Genomic DNA, 19,492 nt, shown 5'->3' with positions numbered 1-19,492 from the left:
ACATCTAAAAATCATGTAACACAAATTGGGATTATACGTAAAGAAGTAAACTAAGATTTGCTAAACCTCATTAAATTCCTTCTTCGAATTACGGCATCCAACATTCAAGGCATTTCTCCAACTACACTGTAATCCTAATGTATGAATTCCACTAATCAAAACAAGCCCTATGCACACATCAGTTCACTTGTGTGTCTACATAATTTCAACTGAAAAAAAACTTCTACTGTTTGCTAAATGAAGCACATGGACTCTAATCAAAGGATTGTGCACACAGCAAACTAATACATGGAAAATTCACACTAAATATTCCACACATGGACCAAGAAAACTACACAAAGCGAGGGAAAAAAACAAATGCAATTACAATCTTGGGATAACAAGGCAACATGCCAACATTTCCACACAATTTAAGAAATAACCCCATAAAACAGAAATTTGTTGGAGAAAACAAATCTTTTTTAAAGAATAAAGTTTAAGTCTATAAAAGTTGGGAATGCCAGCATTAGGGTTCAACCCATTAGCAAACAGTAAACTTTAACAAAATAAAACCATTATAAAAAGAAAAATTGTTGTTCCCTAACACAAACCCGGAGAAGAAATTCCCATCAGAACATCGGTAGATTTCTATGAATGTACACCACCACCACCGCCACATTATAATAAATCAAATCACAAAATTAAGCATATAAAGTAATGCAATGAATAAACACCATGACCTTAAAACACTCACAAATGCACTGTAAACAAATTGTACCCAAAAGCCCACCACCTATAAAACTACAAAACATTCTTCCAACCAAACCATATACCAAATTTTCAAAACAAAAATAAAATTGCGCGCTCACAAGACATTGTTTTATGCCCGTCTTCATACCACACGTTATTTATCAGCCACTAAGGTGCCAAGTGGAAATAAGCCCACATACATCAGTATATAAAGACAATATACTATTTACACATGATCACTTTCACACGTTAGCAATATAAAAAGAGCAAGTTAAGGTATCAGCAATGAGCGATTTATTTTATGCAGAACATTTTAATGGTGGCATTCCCAAAGTTTATAAATTACTTTTTTAGATGGTAAACTTAAATGCGTTATGAAAATAAATCCCCATGGGTCTATGTTAGGGGAGTTGTTCTAAAGTCCAACTTGGAGGCAAGACTTTAATAAGCTATCCCAGTGGTTTTAGATCCCCCCCCCCCACAACTCTTAGTATCAGTCTGTCACTCTACCAAGGTCTCTGAGTAGTACAGAGCAGTCAGGCTTATCTTAAGAGGAAGATGCGAGCTGTAGGTAAGTACACTGAATCTATTTAGTAATGCACATCAAAGAAACACTTACACAAATGTATATTAAATATAGATATTCAAACATGCATCACTGTGAAATACTTAGAACAATACACCAACACACATAGCTATACTTTTCGATAGTGTGTTGGTAGTTGCTGAACGCACACAATTGTTACAGGAGTTTGACAGGTCTACCGTATTATCGGTAATAACGTGCACCCAAAAAAAAGTACAGTAATTGCATTTAGTCAGCATACTCATAAAATAGCGATTTTTGGGAAGCGAAACATTTGCTCTGCATAGAAGAACAAGTTACTTTCTTACCTGGTAACGTTCTTTCGATGGGATGGTCCGACGACGTATTCCATATCTATGACATGTAATCAGCACAGCTGTGGTGATAACAGGTCATAGATATGGAATACGTCGGAGGACCCAATCCCCTCGAAACTGCCTCTAGAACCTGAAGCTCTTCTAGGATAACACTAACCAACTAAGTCCAAAATGCAACCGTAGCTAAAAGGCAGTTTGGAGAGTCTTAAAGTCTTGAAAAGCAGCAGAAGTCAAAAGCTCATGTGGATACTTTCTAGTCTCTAGGAAGGAAGATACAAGAAGGCATAACCAACATTGCAGACCCTGTTAAAGAACTCGCTAATGGGACACAAGCAGCGGCTTGAGTCTACATGCACTCCAGTGCTCTGGAGCGACTTTCTGGAATAAGGTAAGCAATACCTTTTCCCCACAGTACTTTAGGTTTGGAGAAGAGGCTTCTGCTGGATGCTCTGCAATTTTGCAGCTCTGGACCCGACCTCCAAATGCTTTGGTATGACGACGATAACCAGGACAATGGACAGGATCTCAGCAGCAGTGTCGAGGGAGGACCTGTGGCACGGCTTTCATCAATTTCTCTGGTCAATGTAGTTTTAGCACATTTTCGGCAGCACCAACAAAGGATGCGATCTTCAGTTCCTGCAATCCCACACATAGATGAGGGGGGTCTGGACGAGTTGGATTGTGTCTCTTGAGTATCCTTGAGGACTAAGCAAAGACTTGGACAAATTCAGCATTTTCATGATGATGCACTAGAAATGGGCAGCAGGTCTCCTGGTATTGGGGTTCCACAGCTCTGTAAACTCACAGGACCTCAGGAGATGGCTCAAATCAAAATTCATCTTGGGACTGGTTGTTCCCATCAGCCTAAGGGAAGGAGACGTCTTCTTCCGAGTTCCTCTGTCTCACAGAAGGCAGGGTCAGGACAGCAGTGGTCGCTTCACTGTGTTGCAAAGTGTCTGCAGGAGTCTCTGGTCGTCTTCTTCGGTTACTACAGCTTCCAGTGGTCAACTTGCTTTTTGCTCCAGGAGACTCACCTTTCATATACTTCCAGCACTCGCTCCTCTGCAATCTCAGCAATTTACAGAAAGGGGCATATGGTTGTCCAATCAGGACAGCCAGACCCCCAGTGGGAGCTGGTTCCATTAAAACACTCTGTCCCACAAAGGACAGGGGGGTTGGAAAACTCCTCCCCCACTTCCTGCCTGCCCAGACACAATGGAGCCAAGGCTGGGACACCAACGGGTTCCTGCAAAAGGCAAAACACAGACTCCCCCTCTCAGAATGGTAGAAGAAAAGCTAAGAACCACACTAGAAATGGTGAAAAAAAGAAGAGAGCCCCCCAAGTGAGTACTTGGTTGCCCCTATTGTGCAGTACCAGGGCTATGGACACAGCCTGCGGTAGAAAAATCACACAATCGTTGGTAGAACACATCCTACTACAAGGCTGTCTATGTCTAAAAGGCCACAGGAGCAGATATACTAGGTATCCCTTTGTCACTTCACATAAGGTGATGTGTGGTAATCTCTCAGAATATAAGGTTTTAGAAGATAGATACTAAGTATCCCTATCCTTAAGAACTGTGGTTACTCTAGGATAAAGAAAGGAAGGAATCTCAAGGCCGGACCCTAAGGGCCCCAGTAACATTGCCCATAAGGAGCTGCATGCAGAGTTAAATACAGAGGCCTTAAAGAGGTATGGAGAAAAATTGACTCCATAGGACAGATAGGATACGGAGAACAGAGTTCCAAAAGACAGAGCCCATAAGAATACATGAGTGGAAAAAGGCTCATCCTCATTCAGGATTAAAGAAAAAGGTCCGAAGGTCCATCAAAAAGTGCCGGGTACCAACTAGGAGAGGGCATGAAGCATAGAAATGATCATTCTTCCCAACAGTCTAAAAGAAATATACCTTTTAGGGACTTGCACTGCCATCAAGAGATGCTTAAAATTACTAACCACATTAAAAATGTACCATTTTAAAAGAATATATGGGGTTTAATGTAAATATGAAATACTGTGTTAAAGACAAGCGTAGCTAAAAGCAGGATTGCAAGCACTGGCACACCAGCCGGTTGAGAGATTATAAATACATTACTTTGGTATGCACACGGTGGAACAATATGCATCAGTCTCTACACAAAGACTATCTGGCCATGTGACAGCTCACAATGCACCCTGGCCTCAAGCGGATAAGCAGGCGAGTGGGGCCCTTAAGCATTCCTTTTATATGTTGAATAGGATTTCTGAGAACTTCAGAAAGACAACCAAATAACTGCTTAACACAGGGCACCCTCGCCAGGGATCACTCGGGAATGATTGCATTCCAAGGCCCATTGCAGGAGCCCTCGCCTGATATACAGGGCCACGTTGGAACTGGAGACGTGTATTGGGAGAGCTTATGCAGATGTCCAGGTTTCGACAGATCTTGTATGGGGTACTCCATTTCTCCCCATTTGCGGTTCCTAAATTCATAGTTTAACTGCACCTGAGATGAAGTTCAGAGCTTGATGCTCGCTCAGGTCAAGCCTGTCAAAAAGTCCCTCTTTCAAAAAGTAAACCCATCAGACACCCTCATCTTCGAGTGGCATGCAATGGAGCAAATAATCATAAAAGCCAAAGGGTTCAGTGGGACCAGTTACATTTGGCCACTATGCACTTTTTCACTACTCACTCAAACGCCACAAAAGGCATACTAGAGCTAACCAACAGTTTAGGCGTTAGTTGGGAAAAACCACTAAACACCGTCAAACCTCCCACAGAATTCAGTTATTTAAGTTTCAAAGTCTAATATCAATCTGTTACTTACACTCTGACCCTCGATTGCTTTCTGTTTTTGTTTCTTGCATAGAGCAGCGCCCTCTGGTGGGGTTTATTAAATATCTAGGCTCGGCCGCATTTAACAAGAGATAGTCTTCTGCCTCGGACTGTACATTTCTGCATCAGAGGTGCTGTGTGATACCAGACACAGGTAGTTTAGACATCTTCCTGTCCCAATTCCAATAGCCCTGTAATTGTCTCAGTCCACATTATGGACATTTTAGTTTGAATGCAGTAACAAGTTTGGTGCAGTATCAATTTAAATACAGGCCTTCTCATAACTATCAGCCAAGCCACATTCTGGCACACAATCCAAGTCCTTAACCTTTCAAGGGGCTGAAAAAACAGATCTTTTATCTTGAAAATAAATGCTTTACAATATTCCAGCTCACCTTTCCTGCACAATATCCATGGTCTTCCTGCAAGTGCATGTATTGCCTGGCATGCACATGATACCTTCACTTCTCTGCCCCCCTTACCTTGACAAAGTTCGCCCTTATTGCCACTTCTGAGAACCCCCCACCTCCAGACGCTGACACAGGCCTCAGTGTCAGCCCCTAGGCTCTGAAACATACTCCCCATCCATAACCACCTCTTTTGCATCATCCCAGAGTCCGACTATTCAACCAAGCTTGATTTATTAACTCCTTCAGACTTCTCCAGTGTCTCCCCCTCCTTCTGGTTCTTGCTTGTGCTGCCCTGTGACCATCCTAGCGGTTAGAAGCCATTGATTTTCTTGGGTATGCTTTTTTATAAGCATATCAAATAAAATAAAAAATGAATCCCAATATCATTTAAAACAGGCACAAGTTATGACCGAATAAATTCCTTTAACAGAGGTATCGAACGAAACCAGGTTTTATGGCCCCTCTGCATACAGGTTATAACCTACACCTTCCGGCGTTCAAGTTAGTGAGAGGTTATATCGCCATCTAGCAGAGAGACCGCTGTGAAATGTAAGATTACTTAGTAGGAAAGGAGGAAAGCAGGGGAGTTGCTAGGTCTGGAAAAGAACCGGGGCTAAGCTGATGTCAGAACTTTTGGGACTGGGGGCTAGCTAGTCTTTTGGCTGTAGCTCCTGAGATTCTATCCGGGCTACAACCAAATGATCAGAGGCTATAGCCCCCTTAGCCCCCCCGTAGCAACGCCCCTGGAGGAAAGTAAATGCAAAAGGAAGGCAAAAAGGATGTTCAGTGAGTTGTAGTGGAAGAGCTACTCCGATCACGTCTAATTCAGATTCCAGAGTAAGATTTGCACCAACTGCCGGACAGAAGGTCGCCAAGTTAAACAGCTGAGCCACTTCTTTAGGCTCCGTTATAAAACGCTTGATCTCATGTTAATGCACAAACAAGGGGTTCCGTCAGCGAGCACGTAAAGCACAACATGATTCTAGTGCATTGCTGACGTCTGGTTGAAGCCCAGATCGTCCACATGGTGTGCCTCTTCCACAAGAAAGAACGTACTGCTGCCACTGGTGCAAGTCACCTAGTACATCAAACAAGAGGAGTGTTTTAGTTTGCTTGATGCGGGTGCAAGACAGGGGCTGCAAATGAGAGTGCTCAAGGCAGGACTCCGCCAATTCACTTGGCATTCAAAAAGGCAAAGCATACTATCCAACAAAGACAGCTTCTTCAAAAACAAACATTGGCCAAGCAACGTTTGGGTTTTGGTGTAGGTATGGGATAGGCATTTGCTAGGCACTGGTATAAAGGCACTAACTACCTGGCCACAGGATTGTTACAACTGGAAAATGCAGTGATTACCAGGGCATACGATTTCAGTACGTGGCAAATGCCCATCTATTACTTAAAGCCAACACGGTTGGCTTTGTCATTGCTGGTTTTTAACAAGACTTCAGTACAAGGGACAGATGTTAATCAAGTGGTTTATGGCACACTTGGCTGAGACTTTATTAGACCACTAGCCATTTATAGCTGCAAATAAGCCATTAACTCTGAGCAGACTGCATAGAAAAACACTGGCAGCTAAAGCTTCATGTTACTGTTTGGCAGAACGCGCGCAAGGATTTCCCAGGAGGCTGTTTCAGCATGGACAAGAAGTGGACGGGACTGGCCAATGTGGTTTGCCATGGTCATGGGCAGTCAATGGATGGGTAAATTATCAAACATCCACGGGATACGTGTCCCTCACATGTCCTCTCCCCTATCATATCGGCTTATAGGTGGCGCTCAAGCCCCACCCAATGGCTCAAAATAACAAAGCAGTGTGAAATGAAGACCAGCTCCTTTTAGTGAATATTCTAGTCCTCCCCCTCGGAGTTCTCTTAAGGTGCAGGTCTTCACCAGCAGGAGACTCGCCTTGCTGCACCCAGGAACCACAAACATTGCTCACTCTTCTGCTTTCCAACACCCAGTCTTACTCACCAGGCCAGCCACTATAGAGTCTCTCATCACCAGTGGCAACGGGCAACTAGAAACAATGCAATAAGGGTCCGGTACCCAGGGTTCACTCCAGCTTCTCTAAGCACTCCTCGCATTAGGTCATGCATCTCTGTAGTCTTTAGGCCGAGAATGGATATGAAGGGAGCAAGGTTGCCCAACTGGCGGATGGGGTACTTGTTGGGAACATAGCAGGTGGACTATCCAATGCATAACTCCTTAATACGAGCCCAGCTGCCCAGAAGAAAAGGTGCACCTTTCAGCTGAGTTTGTTTGCTTCTTTATTGATTTATATAGCACACCAAACCCAAGGGTATCTGGGCGCATTACATACAGGTAGTTACAATTTTGGTTCAACAACATTAATAGATTACAGTCAGATATACAGAGGATACAGCAAGGGACATGCAGTAAAATACAAGCATGACAGTATATAATAACCATTAAATAGCAGAGGACATTATGTTGGACTTAAAGTAGCTCCGTAAATATGCTGGGTCATATCATTGGTCCTAGGCTGACAGCCAGCGTTTAGTAATTTTCCTAAAGCTAGGGAAGGACTGCTGATCTCAGAGAGGTAGGGAGGGAGTTAAGCAGCCATAACAGGGAAGCTGCACCCTCCTGCTTTTTTCAATTTGAATCTGGGGACTACAAGGCAGAATGAGTTAGCAGTCCTGGTAGGACATGTTTAGGATTTTTTGACAATTTTCTCACTTCGGTATATGGGGGCAGCGTGATTAAGACATTTGTGGGTTAGTGAGACTGTTTCCAACTGTATTCGGTCCTTGATCGAAAGCCATTTGTTCTTTCCCCTCACCTCCGAGATGTGTTGTCTCCTGGGAATGCTTAAGGCCGTTCTATGTGCATTATTCTGAAGTATTTGGAGTTTATTGACAATTACTAGCACCTCAGTAGAAGCATTACAATAATCCAGTTTGGAAAGGATAAGGGCTCTCGCTAGGGTAATACAACTCTCTCTGGATAGGAAAGGTTTACAGGCCTGTATCCACTTGTATGTATATGCTGTTGCAGAGGCTGTAGCATTACCTTGCTTACCTAGATTAAGAGCTGAATATAGGTAGAAACCTAAAGTTTTTATCTCTTTGGCCACTTTAATGTGATTACCATCAATGTTAAAGGATGTCTATTTATTACCGAGTTTGTTAAGGTCAGCTGGTGCTCCTAGGATCAGGAGTCCATCTTGTCCATCAGACAGAGGCTATGTGAGGGCATCTATGCCTGAATGATTAGAACAATGTTGTTCACTAAGGCCAGGTCAGTATCAGTCTCCCTTGAGAGGTAGGAGGATCTGGGTGTCATCTGCATAGTTAGTGTAGGTGACACCCAGATGGTCGAGGTTGTCAAACAATGGCTTTGCGATATTATACATTGTTGGTGATGCACAAGAACCTTGAGGTACTTGGCATGTTATTGGAATAGGGTCTGCTGAGGCCGAGGGAGAGAAAACTCATGATCCTGTTATTCAGAAATGATTGGATCCATGCTATGGCTTCCTGGGAGAAGTGATCTGCCGTGGCCAGGTGATTACAAAGCACTTTATGGTCCACCAAATCAAAGGTGGCTGATAGATCTAATAGCAAGAGGGCAAGTTTCCTGTTGCCTTTGAGTTCATCAATTTGAATCTTTAGATCGATCAACGCTGTTTCAGTGCCATGCTGTGGTCTAAAGCCAGACTGTCGAATCCCTAAGAGCTTGTTCGTCTCCAGGTGTGCTTGGACCTGGAGATAAGCCGCTTAATCCATTATCTTCAGTAAAAACGGGACTGTGGTAATGTGCCTATAGTTCATAGCTATCGCATGGTCCAGGGATGATTTTTTTTTTTTTTTTTTTTTTAAAGGAGAGTTAGGACCCATGCATCCTTTAAGTTGCTAAAGACGCTGCAGGATAAGAATGCGGTATGGATTAATTTTGAAATGAAGGGCGCCAAGTCTCTGGCTGTGTCTTTGATTATCTGGGCTGGACAGATATCTCCCTAGAATCATGAGGGTTGAGAGAAGCAATGATGTTTTCTACCTCTAGGGTAGAGACTTGGAGAATTTGAAGCGTTGAAAGGGTTTAGAGGTGTGGTCTTGGATATTCTGGCGCGTGTCTATGTTTGGAAGGTTCAATCTTATTTGCAATTTTGTTTTGGAGGAGTGTAATTTTATTGGTCAATGCATTTTGGATATTAGTGCACCAAACGTTATCCTTCCTGCAAGTGTCCTCAGGGGGAATGGGGGCTTCCATTTCTTTTAAGATCATAAAGAGTTCTTGGTGGTGGAGCTGGCTTTATTGATCCTGTCATTGTATGTCTCGCGTTTGGTGAGTAGTATTTCATTTTTGTAGTCTGAGATTTTCAGCAAGTTAATTTTATTCTCCTTGGTGGGATGAGTTTAAACAGGGCTTCCATTTCCTTTTTTCTGCCTGCAAGGCTTTTAGAGCAGAGTGCTCTGGTCCAGGTTTTCAACACGTCGTACTGGATTCTAACTTCCACTCCCATTATCTACCCCCATACTCTACTTCATCTCTTTCCTTCCCCTTTACCATTCTTTGACCTTCTCCTCCACTTTTGTCAGATGTCCCACCCCCGACCCCAACCTTTCTTCCGTCTTCTCTTTCCCGGTGATCTGCTGTCACTTCCATGATCTGTACCTACTGCTCCACCTGACGTGTTCCATCCTCTCCCAGATCTGTTCCCATTATAGACATGCCCTACCAAGAACAGTCATTGAGCTGCCTTGAGGCTGTTGATCCTCTTTTCCAGCCTTTCATTGTCAGTGAGGTCAGTGTCCACATCGTGGTCGTAGGTTTTTTTTCAGGAGTAATTAAAGCAAAGTATTGTGGGAATGTGTGCTCTCATTTCATACAAACTACACTTGAGCCTCTCTTCAGCAATATAGATTTAGAAGGTACAACCATACACCTAAAATAAGAAAACTGCTTGTTTGTTTTAGCTTAACACCATTTTGCTTTAGGCCTTTCATCACAGGCAACATGTCTGAGTGCACGCACACCCTCAATGTTTAGCGAGACATGGGTGGAAATTAAGAGGCCTGGCATCCATGAAAAGGAATTCCAAGGAGACTTCTAACTTTTATATACTGCCATTGTAAGTATAGCAATGTCTGGCAAGATATTCCAAACTCCTACAGGATAATATGATCCGTTTTACAGTGTGGCTTATAGAGTAACCGTGCAGGGATCACCAAGGAGTTTATGCAGTTAAGTGTAAAAAGAAACTTTTCAATGCCACCCAAACAACGCAATTAGTACACAGGGTTGCTTCTGGCTTTCAGGGAACTATATGGATGTTTTTCGGTGTCAGACTTACTTGGTTTGTAGTAATCTACTATCGATACTGTTGCATCCTGGGTACTCGATACCTTGGCATCCCGAAGCATTGAGATGGACACACATACTGGGGTTTCATTTATCTGCAGTGGGAAAACTCGAACTCAGTAATTTTTAATTCAATACATTCACTACCAAGTAATGCACAACTTCAGCCATCAAATTGGAAATAAAGAACATGCACAAATAAGGCCACACATTATGTGCAACAGAACATTCATTTATGAAGTCACCTTACGAGGAAATCCAATTAGGGCCCTTGAATGGCCAGGCAAAATATGGTCACTGCATTACCTAAAAGCGTCAAACTCAATGCATGATATTTCAAAACACATACTGTGATTAAAACACTTTCTACATTTCGGTATCCAAGAAGAACAGGAAATCGAAGACAAAATTGCACAGACAAAGGAGAAAATCAGATACTCTGCCAAGGAGCATATTCCAAGTCAAGATTTACTGAAACTCATGCCAACTCTTTTCTACCTGATCTGGGCAATTTCACTGTCTTCATCCCCCCCCCTTACAGATATACATAAACCAGTAACTAGAATCCAAATAGCCCCAGTGAGAACAACGCTGCATACATTACATGATGCTTTGGCATCGTGAAGTGGTAAACTCCTGGTTGAAGGTAGATCCATTGGATCTATGAACCAATTGTTTTTGACAAATGACATACATGGCGATTTTTTGTGGCTGATTTTACCACTTGTTACTGTTACAAATTAAGGGGGGTTAGAGGGGAGACGCCCCCCCATTTCTATATACCTTACCCAAACTTACCATCTACATTATTGGGCTAAAAAGCAGTGGTAAAAAGTGCAGCAAAATATTAGGTGAAAATGACCAAAATGGGTAATACTCATCCTTTGCCTATATCAATTCGTACTCATGCGCGCAATCAATGAAACAAACATTATCAGCACCGCTCTTAAATAACCCTCCCCAAACACCACATACTGCCCCATTCCCCCTTTCTTTCAGATGTGTAAACCAGGAGGGACTACCATTAATTGGGAGAGAAAGAACAAGTTACTTTCTTACCTGGTAAGGTTCTTTCGATGGGATGGTCCTCCGACGTATTCCACACGCACAGCTGCGGACATTACCTGTCATAGATATGGAATACGTCGGAGGACCCAATCGCCTCGAAATTATGTTATATTTCCCCTATAATCATTTTATCAATAGGACATGCAAGGTAAAACCTTAGCAGCCAAATTTCAATATAATAATTACGATGTCAAGCCGTACATCATCTGCCTGGGAGCCAATTTTGAAATACCAGAAACATCTACCTTTGCTAAACAAAACTCATTGGCTTCATATCCAATAGAATTAGCATGCGCTCGACAGACAACCGGCTAGTGCATTTTGAAATCTTGGCACAGTCTTCAAACGTTAAAGAATTTTCTTTTAAGCCAACAAATTAATTAAAAGATCTGAAACTACAAACTAACAACAAAAGCAAGGGTGAGCTGATGCTTCAAAATGGCCGACTCTGAAAACCCAGGCATTTGGAAAGACCTCAAAGTGTTAGAGAATGTCGACGGATAGTCCTCACATGCCCAAACCATTTGATGTTCTGTTATCTACCATATAAGGAGGGACAGCGATTGATGGAACAGCTTGAGCATCACACACAATGAACACTTGGCACGGCCAATGTCATGCTTTTGTGATGGGGTCATCTAACATGAGACCTCACCACATCCTCGGGAATAGTTTGGCTGAAAGTATCTTTGTTTTATTAGATAGCCAGAAACAACATTTACAGACTCAAATTTTTCCCTAAATAACTATACAAAGTAAAGGTTTGAGGTATCATCTGAAAGCATAAGAAGTGGGTGAATTTATGTTAAATATATTTAAAAGTAAATAAAAATCACATAGCTATGCTGCATTTTAGGTCGAACGTGGTCCATTGCTCAGAGCTTATTATTTGTTGTCATTCCCTCACCTACATGTAATCCTTTTTCCCTTTCCATGGCAGCCATTGCCACAGCAGGGAAAGCACCGGAACATAGTGTTCCAGGTGCTGGCAAGGGAAAACAAATCTGCAACTAAATGAGCAGAGGCGGAGTTAGAGGGAAGTGGAATTTGTTGGTAGGGGATTGGGCTACCACTTACCTGCTGCCCGGCAGAGAAGATGGTGGCCTCCCATTTGAGGAGGCACAGGATGCAGGCATTACCATGAATTAAACGGTTCTACGTTATTTCGCCGCAGTATTTTTCATCGCAGGTTTTTTCATCGCCTTTTTTTTCCCCGAAAAACTCATTTACTCAAAAACTCAGTTACCCCCCAATCTCCCCTTTTATTTTTATTCCCTTACACCCACAGCCATATATTTAATTTTTTAACCCCCCCCCAAAAAAAACAATGAGTTTTCTTTTGAAATAAAAACGGCGATGAAAAATACCGCGATGAAAAATACCGCGGTGAAATGCATGTATACCGAATTAAACCTCCCAAAGCTTCCTGATTGTTTGGGAGGTTCCCCTGATACCCCCTGCCCTCATCCTGCGGTGCTAATATAGTTAAACATCCAACAAGATCACCTTTCCCGAGTCAATCAATTTCAGGTGGCAAGAAATAACTATTCACTCATCTAACACTCTGGCATTTGATCGAGTGCTCAGTCTTTTGGAGATTTACAACTCCAGATGGTTTCTCTCAGCATAAAGAATGAAAGGAGCCCACAACTTTTTTCCTTCATTGTGCTTTCCCTGGATTACCTTGGTTAACTTCGCCATGCTCAATATGTCCCCAACCTTGTGGGCCCACTGCAAATCTGATGAAGCCATCTGTCCCCAATGCCTTACAATGTACCACTGCACAGACAATCTAAAAGTTTAGCACAGCCCAAGCAACTTACCATGTAGACTTTCACTATCTAAAAGCAAACCTGGCAACACACAGGTAGGGTCATCCAGCACTAGGTCCTCCAGTATGTCTCTAACTTTACATTTACATTTTTGACAATCTTGACATTTCGTATTTCCATTAATTCTATGATGTTTCTTGGTTGTGTAGTGCCATGTGTGAATAAGGTTGTATTCAAACTCTCCATTTTGCACACCTTTCAGTGTGTCTTGCCAAAATAGACTAGCTAGCAGGTATGGAGTACTCTGATATAAATAGCAGAGATCGGTTCCCTAATATGAATCACAATTAAAAATCAGCAGTTCAAAAAAATTATCCCCAAAAGCCCCAACCCTGATCTGGAGTTGCTGTGTCCAGTGCCTCAATCGGTAGAATGCTAGCCTAATCTTCTCCAGGAGTCCAAATTCCTGGATACATTAATTGAATAAAACTTAGCTTTTTTAACAATTCCCCTAATCTCCGAGCTCCTCCATATATCCACCTCTTGGGCAACATACTCTGAGGGAGGAGTAGTGTGGGGAGGGCAAATTCATTACCATGAGCGTCCATGGAAATGGCCAGGGTAGCAGACAACCTCCTATTTACAGTATGTCATGCCTTCAATATATACCTATTGATCTGGTTAACCTTCAAAGCCTTTTTCCCCTTGAAACCTAGGATTGCTTCCCAAAATACTCGCCCACAGTCAAATTGTTCAGTATCTAATGTTTGCGAGAATCCACTTTACATCATTCAGCTAATACCCTTAACCGTGCTATCTGGAAGTATTTTACAATATCCAGCCATTCTCTCCTCTTGGGTGGAAACCGAAAGAAGTTTATAGATTCTTGGTTTCTGACCACTTCAAATGAACTTCTGAAATGTATACAGACTCATTTTGAGTGTGCAAGTTGTGACCAGAATAGGAATAGCCTAGAAGATGTACAATAGCCAATACATTCATATTCAAAACTGTAATCCTCCCTAACCACAAACCCTACAAGCCTCTCCCGCTGGGCCACACACAGAGGCTCATCTTTTTAAGTGTAAGGACAGATTTGGAGTGTGTCTTCCTACCCTGGTGGAGAGCGATTAAAAGCTTTGCTGCACCTTCTCCCAAGGCCTTTTGATCCATGGATTGCCAACCCCTGGAAGCAGTGGGATGCCCTGAAATAGAGCTCTGAGATAGTGTATAAAAAGGTAAGTGATGTACAGCCAGCTCCATATGGACTTCAATGAGAGTGGAGCAGAAACAGAGCTGTAGCTTGCACGATGTGGCCGTCATATTTCTAAAGCCAGACAGATACCTGCAGGATGCTTCCAAGATTAGGAAGCTGTGGGAAGAAATCAATAAAAAAATATAAACATTTAAGTGTGCATGTACCTTTACCAATCTGGACTACCAAAGGGATCTCACATGACCATCTAGATGGGTATATTGAAAGCAATAAGTCTCTACCGTAGATCCAGGTAGGCTTATATTCTTGTTGGTGGGGTAGGACCCAGAGTTTTATATAGAAGTTCATAAAATACACCTGCATACAGACTACAGAGACACTGGGGTGGGGGGGGGGAAGAGAGATGAAGTAACAATTTCTGTCTCTGGCCTATTACAGGCCTCAACTGATGTTGATTAGGGTCAAAATCGGTCAAAGTAACGATGGAAAAAAAAATGCTTTGAAAACTAGCACAAACCTCCAAAACTGCTACAGAATGCTACCTGAAACACTCTACAAATGTGAATCTACATGTAACTTTGAAACACTTGCGCTTTGAAACACTTGTGTATAGGCGAGTTATAAATGCCATATCAGAACAAATAAAATGTTTACCTCATGGAGGAATACTCCACTACACATGAAACACTTAAAGGAATAGTTCAGTAAGAAATATTATTGTCCCTATGGTTCGGCCATGTGTTTTTAACCATAAGTTGATCGATCATACAAACATTTCCTATGCACCTTACCAGAGTTTGTCTCTTGAACACAAGCGAAATCAGGCAGCAGGGCGCGGCCATCTTGTGATAATCTTATCACTTGCCTCATCGCCCTGGGTAACCTGCCTTTGCGGCACTAAATCATATCCCGCGCCCCTGAGCCTGACATCACTAGGCGCGTACCACCCATTTCATAACACCAAAGTACGTCTCGTGTCAACATTCTCTGCACACCAGCTAAGGATGTGTCGCCATGGAAATAGCAGCACGCCTCTTTCCTCAATAAGTATAAACAGACCATTTCACAACACACAACAGCATATTTTCTATTCCATTCCTCTCACTGTATTTCTTTGAGTTTTCTGTGACTCGTTTCTGTGCTCTGGTCAGCTACCTTCGTTGCTTGTAGCCCGTGTGAACAGATACCAGTACCACCACTTATTTTCATTTGTTTATCACACAATGACAACAATAATGCCCTACCTGTACGAGCCAGAGTATTCAGAGGAGGAATTAATGGAAAGAGAAAGATGCAGAAACGATGGGGCTTCGGGCGACAGTTGGGAGGACAATTCAACAGATGAAGAGCCTGGGCCTAGTCACATGGACGGTGTTTCCACCTGGTGTACCTGCAATCGGTGCGCGTTAATGCCAACCGAGGAGGAGAACTGCTGCCGCCGAGAAAACTCTGGATGCTTGTCCTACTCATCGCAAGGCGAGCCACGGCTGCAATGCGTTACCGAGCTGCCAGACTTCAGGGCAGCCTGCCTCACACGGTCCGTGTTGAGGATTTTTATGGTGCTTATGCACGAACTTCACGCAACAGTTCGCCCTCGTAATCCAAGTAACGAGTAAGTATACTCTGGTTGTGATGTCAGTTAGGCCACTACTATTTCATGGTTGTCTCCTATATACTCGTAACTTCAATATATCATTGCCATATCAGTTTAGTCATGCAATTCTCTAGTAATAGTCACATAAGTTGTTCAATATTGTGCAATGTCTAGTTAGCATTTGTCCTGGCAAAAATGCCATTGGATAGAAGAACAAGTTACTTTCTTACCTGGTAACGTTCTTTCGATGGGATGGTCCGACGATGTATTCCATATCTATGACAGGTAATCACCACAGCTGTGCTGCTTCGGAAACTTTTCCGGCGTCTGCGTCCTGCGTCGATGACGTCGATACGCCGACGTCGAGGACCTCCTCCGACGTCCGACGTCATCCGATGTGATAAGTAGGACGCACGACCCCTGTAGCCTCAGTTGTAGTTTTTTCCCCCAGAACGTGTGACAGAAGTCAACTGCCAGTCAGACACAAAGCCTTGCGGAACGTAAGCTGCAATTGCAAAAGAAATTCTGCAGCGGGGAAGGCAGGGCGGGAGCGATATGGAATACGTCGTCGGACCATCCCATCGAAAGAACGTTACCAGGTAAGAAAGTAACTTGTTCTTCGAGGGGATTGGGCCCTCCGACGTATTCCATATCTATGACAGACTCCCAAAGCAGTACCAGAGCAAGGAGGAGGGAAAGAATTTATAAACAAATATAGAATAGCCAATCAAATAGCAGAGCAAAGGACCGCCTTGCCAAAGGCCAGATCCTGCCCTCTGATGGAATCGAGGGAATAATGCCGTACAAATGTATGTACTGAAGCCCAGGTGGCTGCATCACAGATGTTGCGAATAGGAACACCCCTCTGCAGGGCAGTAGATGCAGCCATGCCCCTGGTAGAATGGGCCCGCAAGCCAGCGGGTCCTTACCCGCCAAGCGGTAACACTCAGATGGCCAAAATAATCCAGCGGGACAAAGTCTGTTTCGTCACAGCTTGCCCCAAACGCTTACCAGCGTAACCAATAAAGAGTTGATCGTCCACTCTGACCCGGGACATGCGTGAAACATAAAAGCTTAAAGCTCTCCTAGGATCAAGCCTATGGAGCCTCTCCTCTTCCTTACCAGGATGCGGAGGAGGATAGAATGCCGGAAGAACAACCTTCTGGGCTAAATGAAATTCCGTCACTACCTTCGGAAGAAAAGAAGGACGAACACGAAGGACAACCCTGTCCTTGTAGAAAACAGTGAAGGGTGGCTTAACTGAAAGTGCCTGTAACTCACTCACTCTGCGAGCGGAAGTAACCGCAACTAAAAACACAGTTTTCAGAGTTAACAGCCTCAAAGGGCAAGAATGTAAAGGCTCAAACGGAGCACCCATAAGAAACCTAAGAACAAGGTTTAAATCCCAACCGGGCACCAGGAAAGGTGACGGAGGGAACACATTAGTGAGCCCTTTCAGAAACTGTGAAATCAAAGGGATCTTAAAGTAAGAACACTCATCAGACGAGCGCTTAAAGATGGACAGCGCTGCCAGGTAACCTTTAATGGTACCCACTTGCAAGCCCCTGTGGGCCAAAGAAAGCAAAAAGGACAGAACCATGGGGATGTCACAAGCAAAAGGATCCACATTCCGAACTCTGCACCAGTCGCAGAACTTACGGCAACGGTACAGAGACTTAGTTGCTGGCCTTCGGGCCGAAAGCAACACCATCATCACGTCTTCAGGGAGGTCCCAATCCCTATACCTCAACCTTTCAGAAGCCAAGCGTGAAGGTTGAGGGATCTGACCTCTGGATGGAGAACCAGACCCCCCTCCCGTGAGAGCAGATCGTCTCGGTAGGGAAGACGACGTGGAGGGCAGATGGACAAGTCGAGAAGGTCCGGGTACCACGTCCTCTGAGCCCACGCCGGAGCAATGAGGATCATCCGGGAACCGAACTTCCGCAACCTCCGCAGCACTTGCGGGATGACGGGGACTGGAGGAAACGCGTACAGCAGCGGGAACGACCAATCCACCACGAACGCGTCTCCCAAGGCCCCTCTTGGAGGAAATTCCCGCGAGCAGAACCTCCCGCACTTCCGGTTGACACTGGAGGCGAAGAGATCCACTTGAGGGGTCCCCCAAAGGGCGAAGATCTCCAGGAGAATCTCCTGAGCCAACTCCCACTCGTGAGAGATCGCGCTCTGCCTGCTCAGAGCGTCCGCCGTCACGTTTTCGGCTCCGGCCAGATGAACTGCCGAGACCGAAACTTCCTGCTGGATGGCCCAGAACTCGAGCTGCATCGCCTGCCTGCACAGAGGAAGTGACCCTGGCCCCCCCTTTTTGTTGAGGTAGTGCATGGCCACCGTGTTGTCCGTCAGGATCAGGACATTCCTTCCTCGCAGTGTCGGCAGAAAAGCCTTCAGGGCTAGCCTGACGGCCCTCAGCTCCAACAGATTGATATGGAGTCTGGACTCCGACGGAGACCAACGACCGCTGACTGTCAGCTCGTTGGCATGAGCTCCCCATCCCGTGAGGGATGCATCCGCCACGATCGTCACCTCCGGCCAGGGAAGCCAAAATGGAGCCCCCTTCATCAAGTTGCCTTCGACGGCCCACCACAGAAGGTCCTGGGCGACCGAGGGCGGCACCTGAATTGGGTCCGACATCCTGCCGGAGGACTGCGACCTTTGCATCTTGAGTGCCCACTGCAAAGATCTCATGCGCAGGCGAGCCTCTGGCACCAAAAGAATGCAGGATGCCATGAGGCCGAGCAACCTCAAGAACTCGAACGCTGGGAGCGTCTGGGCATGCTGAAACTTGTGCACCATCTGCTGAATGTGAAGAGCCCTCACCTGGGGAGGAAAACACTGCCCCAGGGAAGAGTCGAGCACAGCTCCGATGTACTGGAGCCTCTGCGTTGGCGTCAAATGGGACTTCTTTAAATTGAGGGAGAAGCCCAGCCTGTGGAGGGAGTGGCAGGTGATGGACAGATGATCCAGGACTTGCTCGGGAGAGCTCCCCCTGATCAACCAATCGTCCAGGTAGGGGTAGACGTGAATCCCCCCTTGCCTGAGATGCGCTGCCACCACCACCATGAGCTTGGTGAAAACCCTCGGGGCGGAGGTCAATCCGAACGGCAGGACCCGAAACTGAAAGTGCGAGTCGCCAACCGCGAACCTCAGGTACTTCTTGTGCTTGGGATGGATCGGCACATGGAAGTAAGCATCCTTGAGGTCGAGTGACACCAACCAGTCCTGAAGCTGAAGGGCCTGGAGGACTTGAGAGAGAGTAACCATCTTGAACTTGTCCTTCCTGAGGAGTTTGTTCAAACCGCGCAAGTCCATGATGGGTCTCAATCCCCCGTCTTTCTTGGAAATCAAAAAATAAGGGGAATACCATCCCTTGTTCCTCTCCGCTACAGGCACCAGTTCTATAGCGCCTTTCTCCAGCAGGGCTTGAATTTCCTGCGCAAGGAGCGGATCCGGACACTTCAAAGAGAGGTTCCCCGGTGGATTGTCGCGAGGCCTGTGCCGAAAGGGAAGACAGTAGCCGTGGGCTATGATCTCCAGAACCCACACATCTGAAGTAATGGCTTGCCACTCTACAAGATGCTGCGCCAGCCTTCCCCCAACCGGCGAACCATGGGACATGGCCTCATGACTGAGTAGGAG

The 19,492-nt window shown here is 44.7% G+C and overlaps 1 protein-coding gene across 1 annotated transcript in view; it reads right to left on the bottom strand.

Moving 5' to 3' along the window:
- LOC138453422 (CD109 antigen-like) overlaps nt 1-19,492 on the bottom strand; it is an 812,557-nt gene that overhangs the window by 51,991 nt on the left and 741,074 nt on the right. The window contains exon 31 of the mRNA XM_069606255.1: nt 10,181-10,283. Coding sequence (XP_069462356.1) covers nt 10,181-10,283 — 103 coding nt within the window. The remainder of the gene's footprint in view (nt 1-10,180; nt 10,284-19,492) is intronic.

The sequence above is a fragment of the Ambystoma mexicanum genome, chromosome 4p, assembly GCF_040938575.1.
Source record: "Ambystoma mexicanum isolate Mex_15411 chromosome 4p, UKY_AmexF1_1, whole genome shotgun sequence".
Lineage (NCBI taxonomy): Eukaryota > Metazoa > Chordata > Amphibia > Caudata > Ambystomatidae > Ambystoma > Ambystoma mexicanum.
The sequence above is the reverse complement of the archived record's forward strand: the minus strand, read 5'-3'. Positions and strand labels throughout refer to the sequence as shown.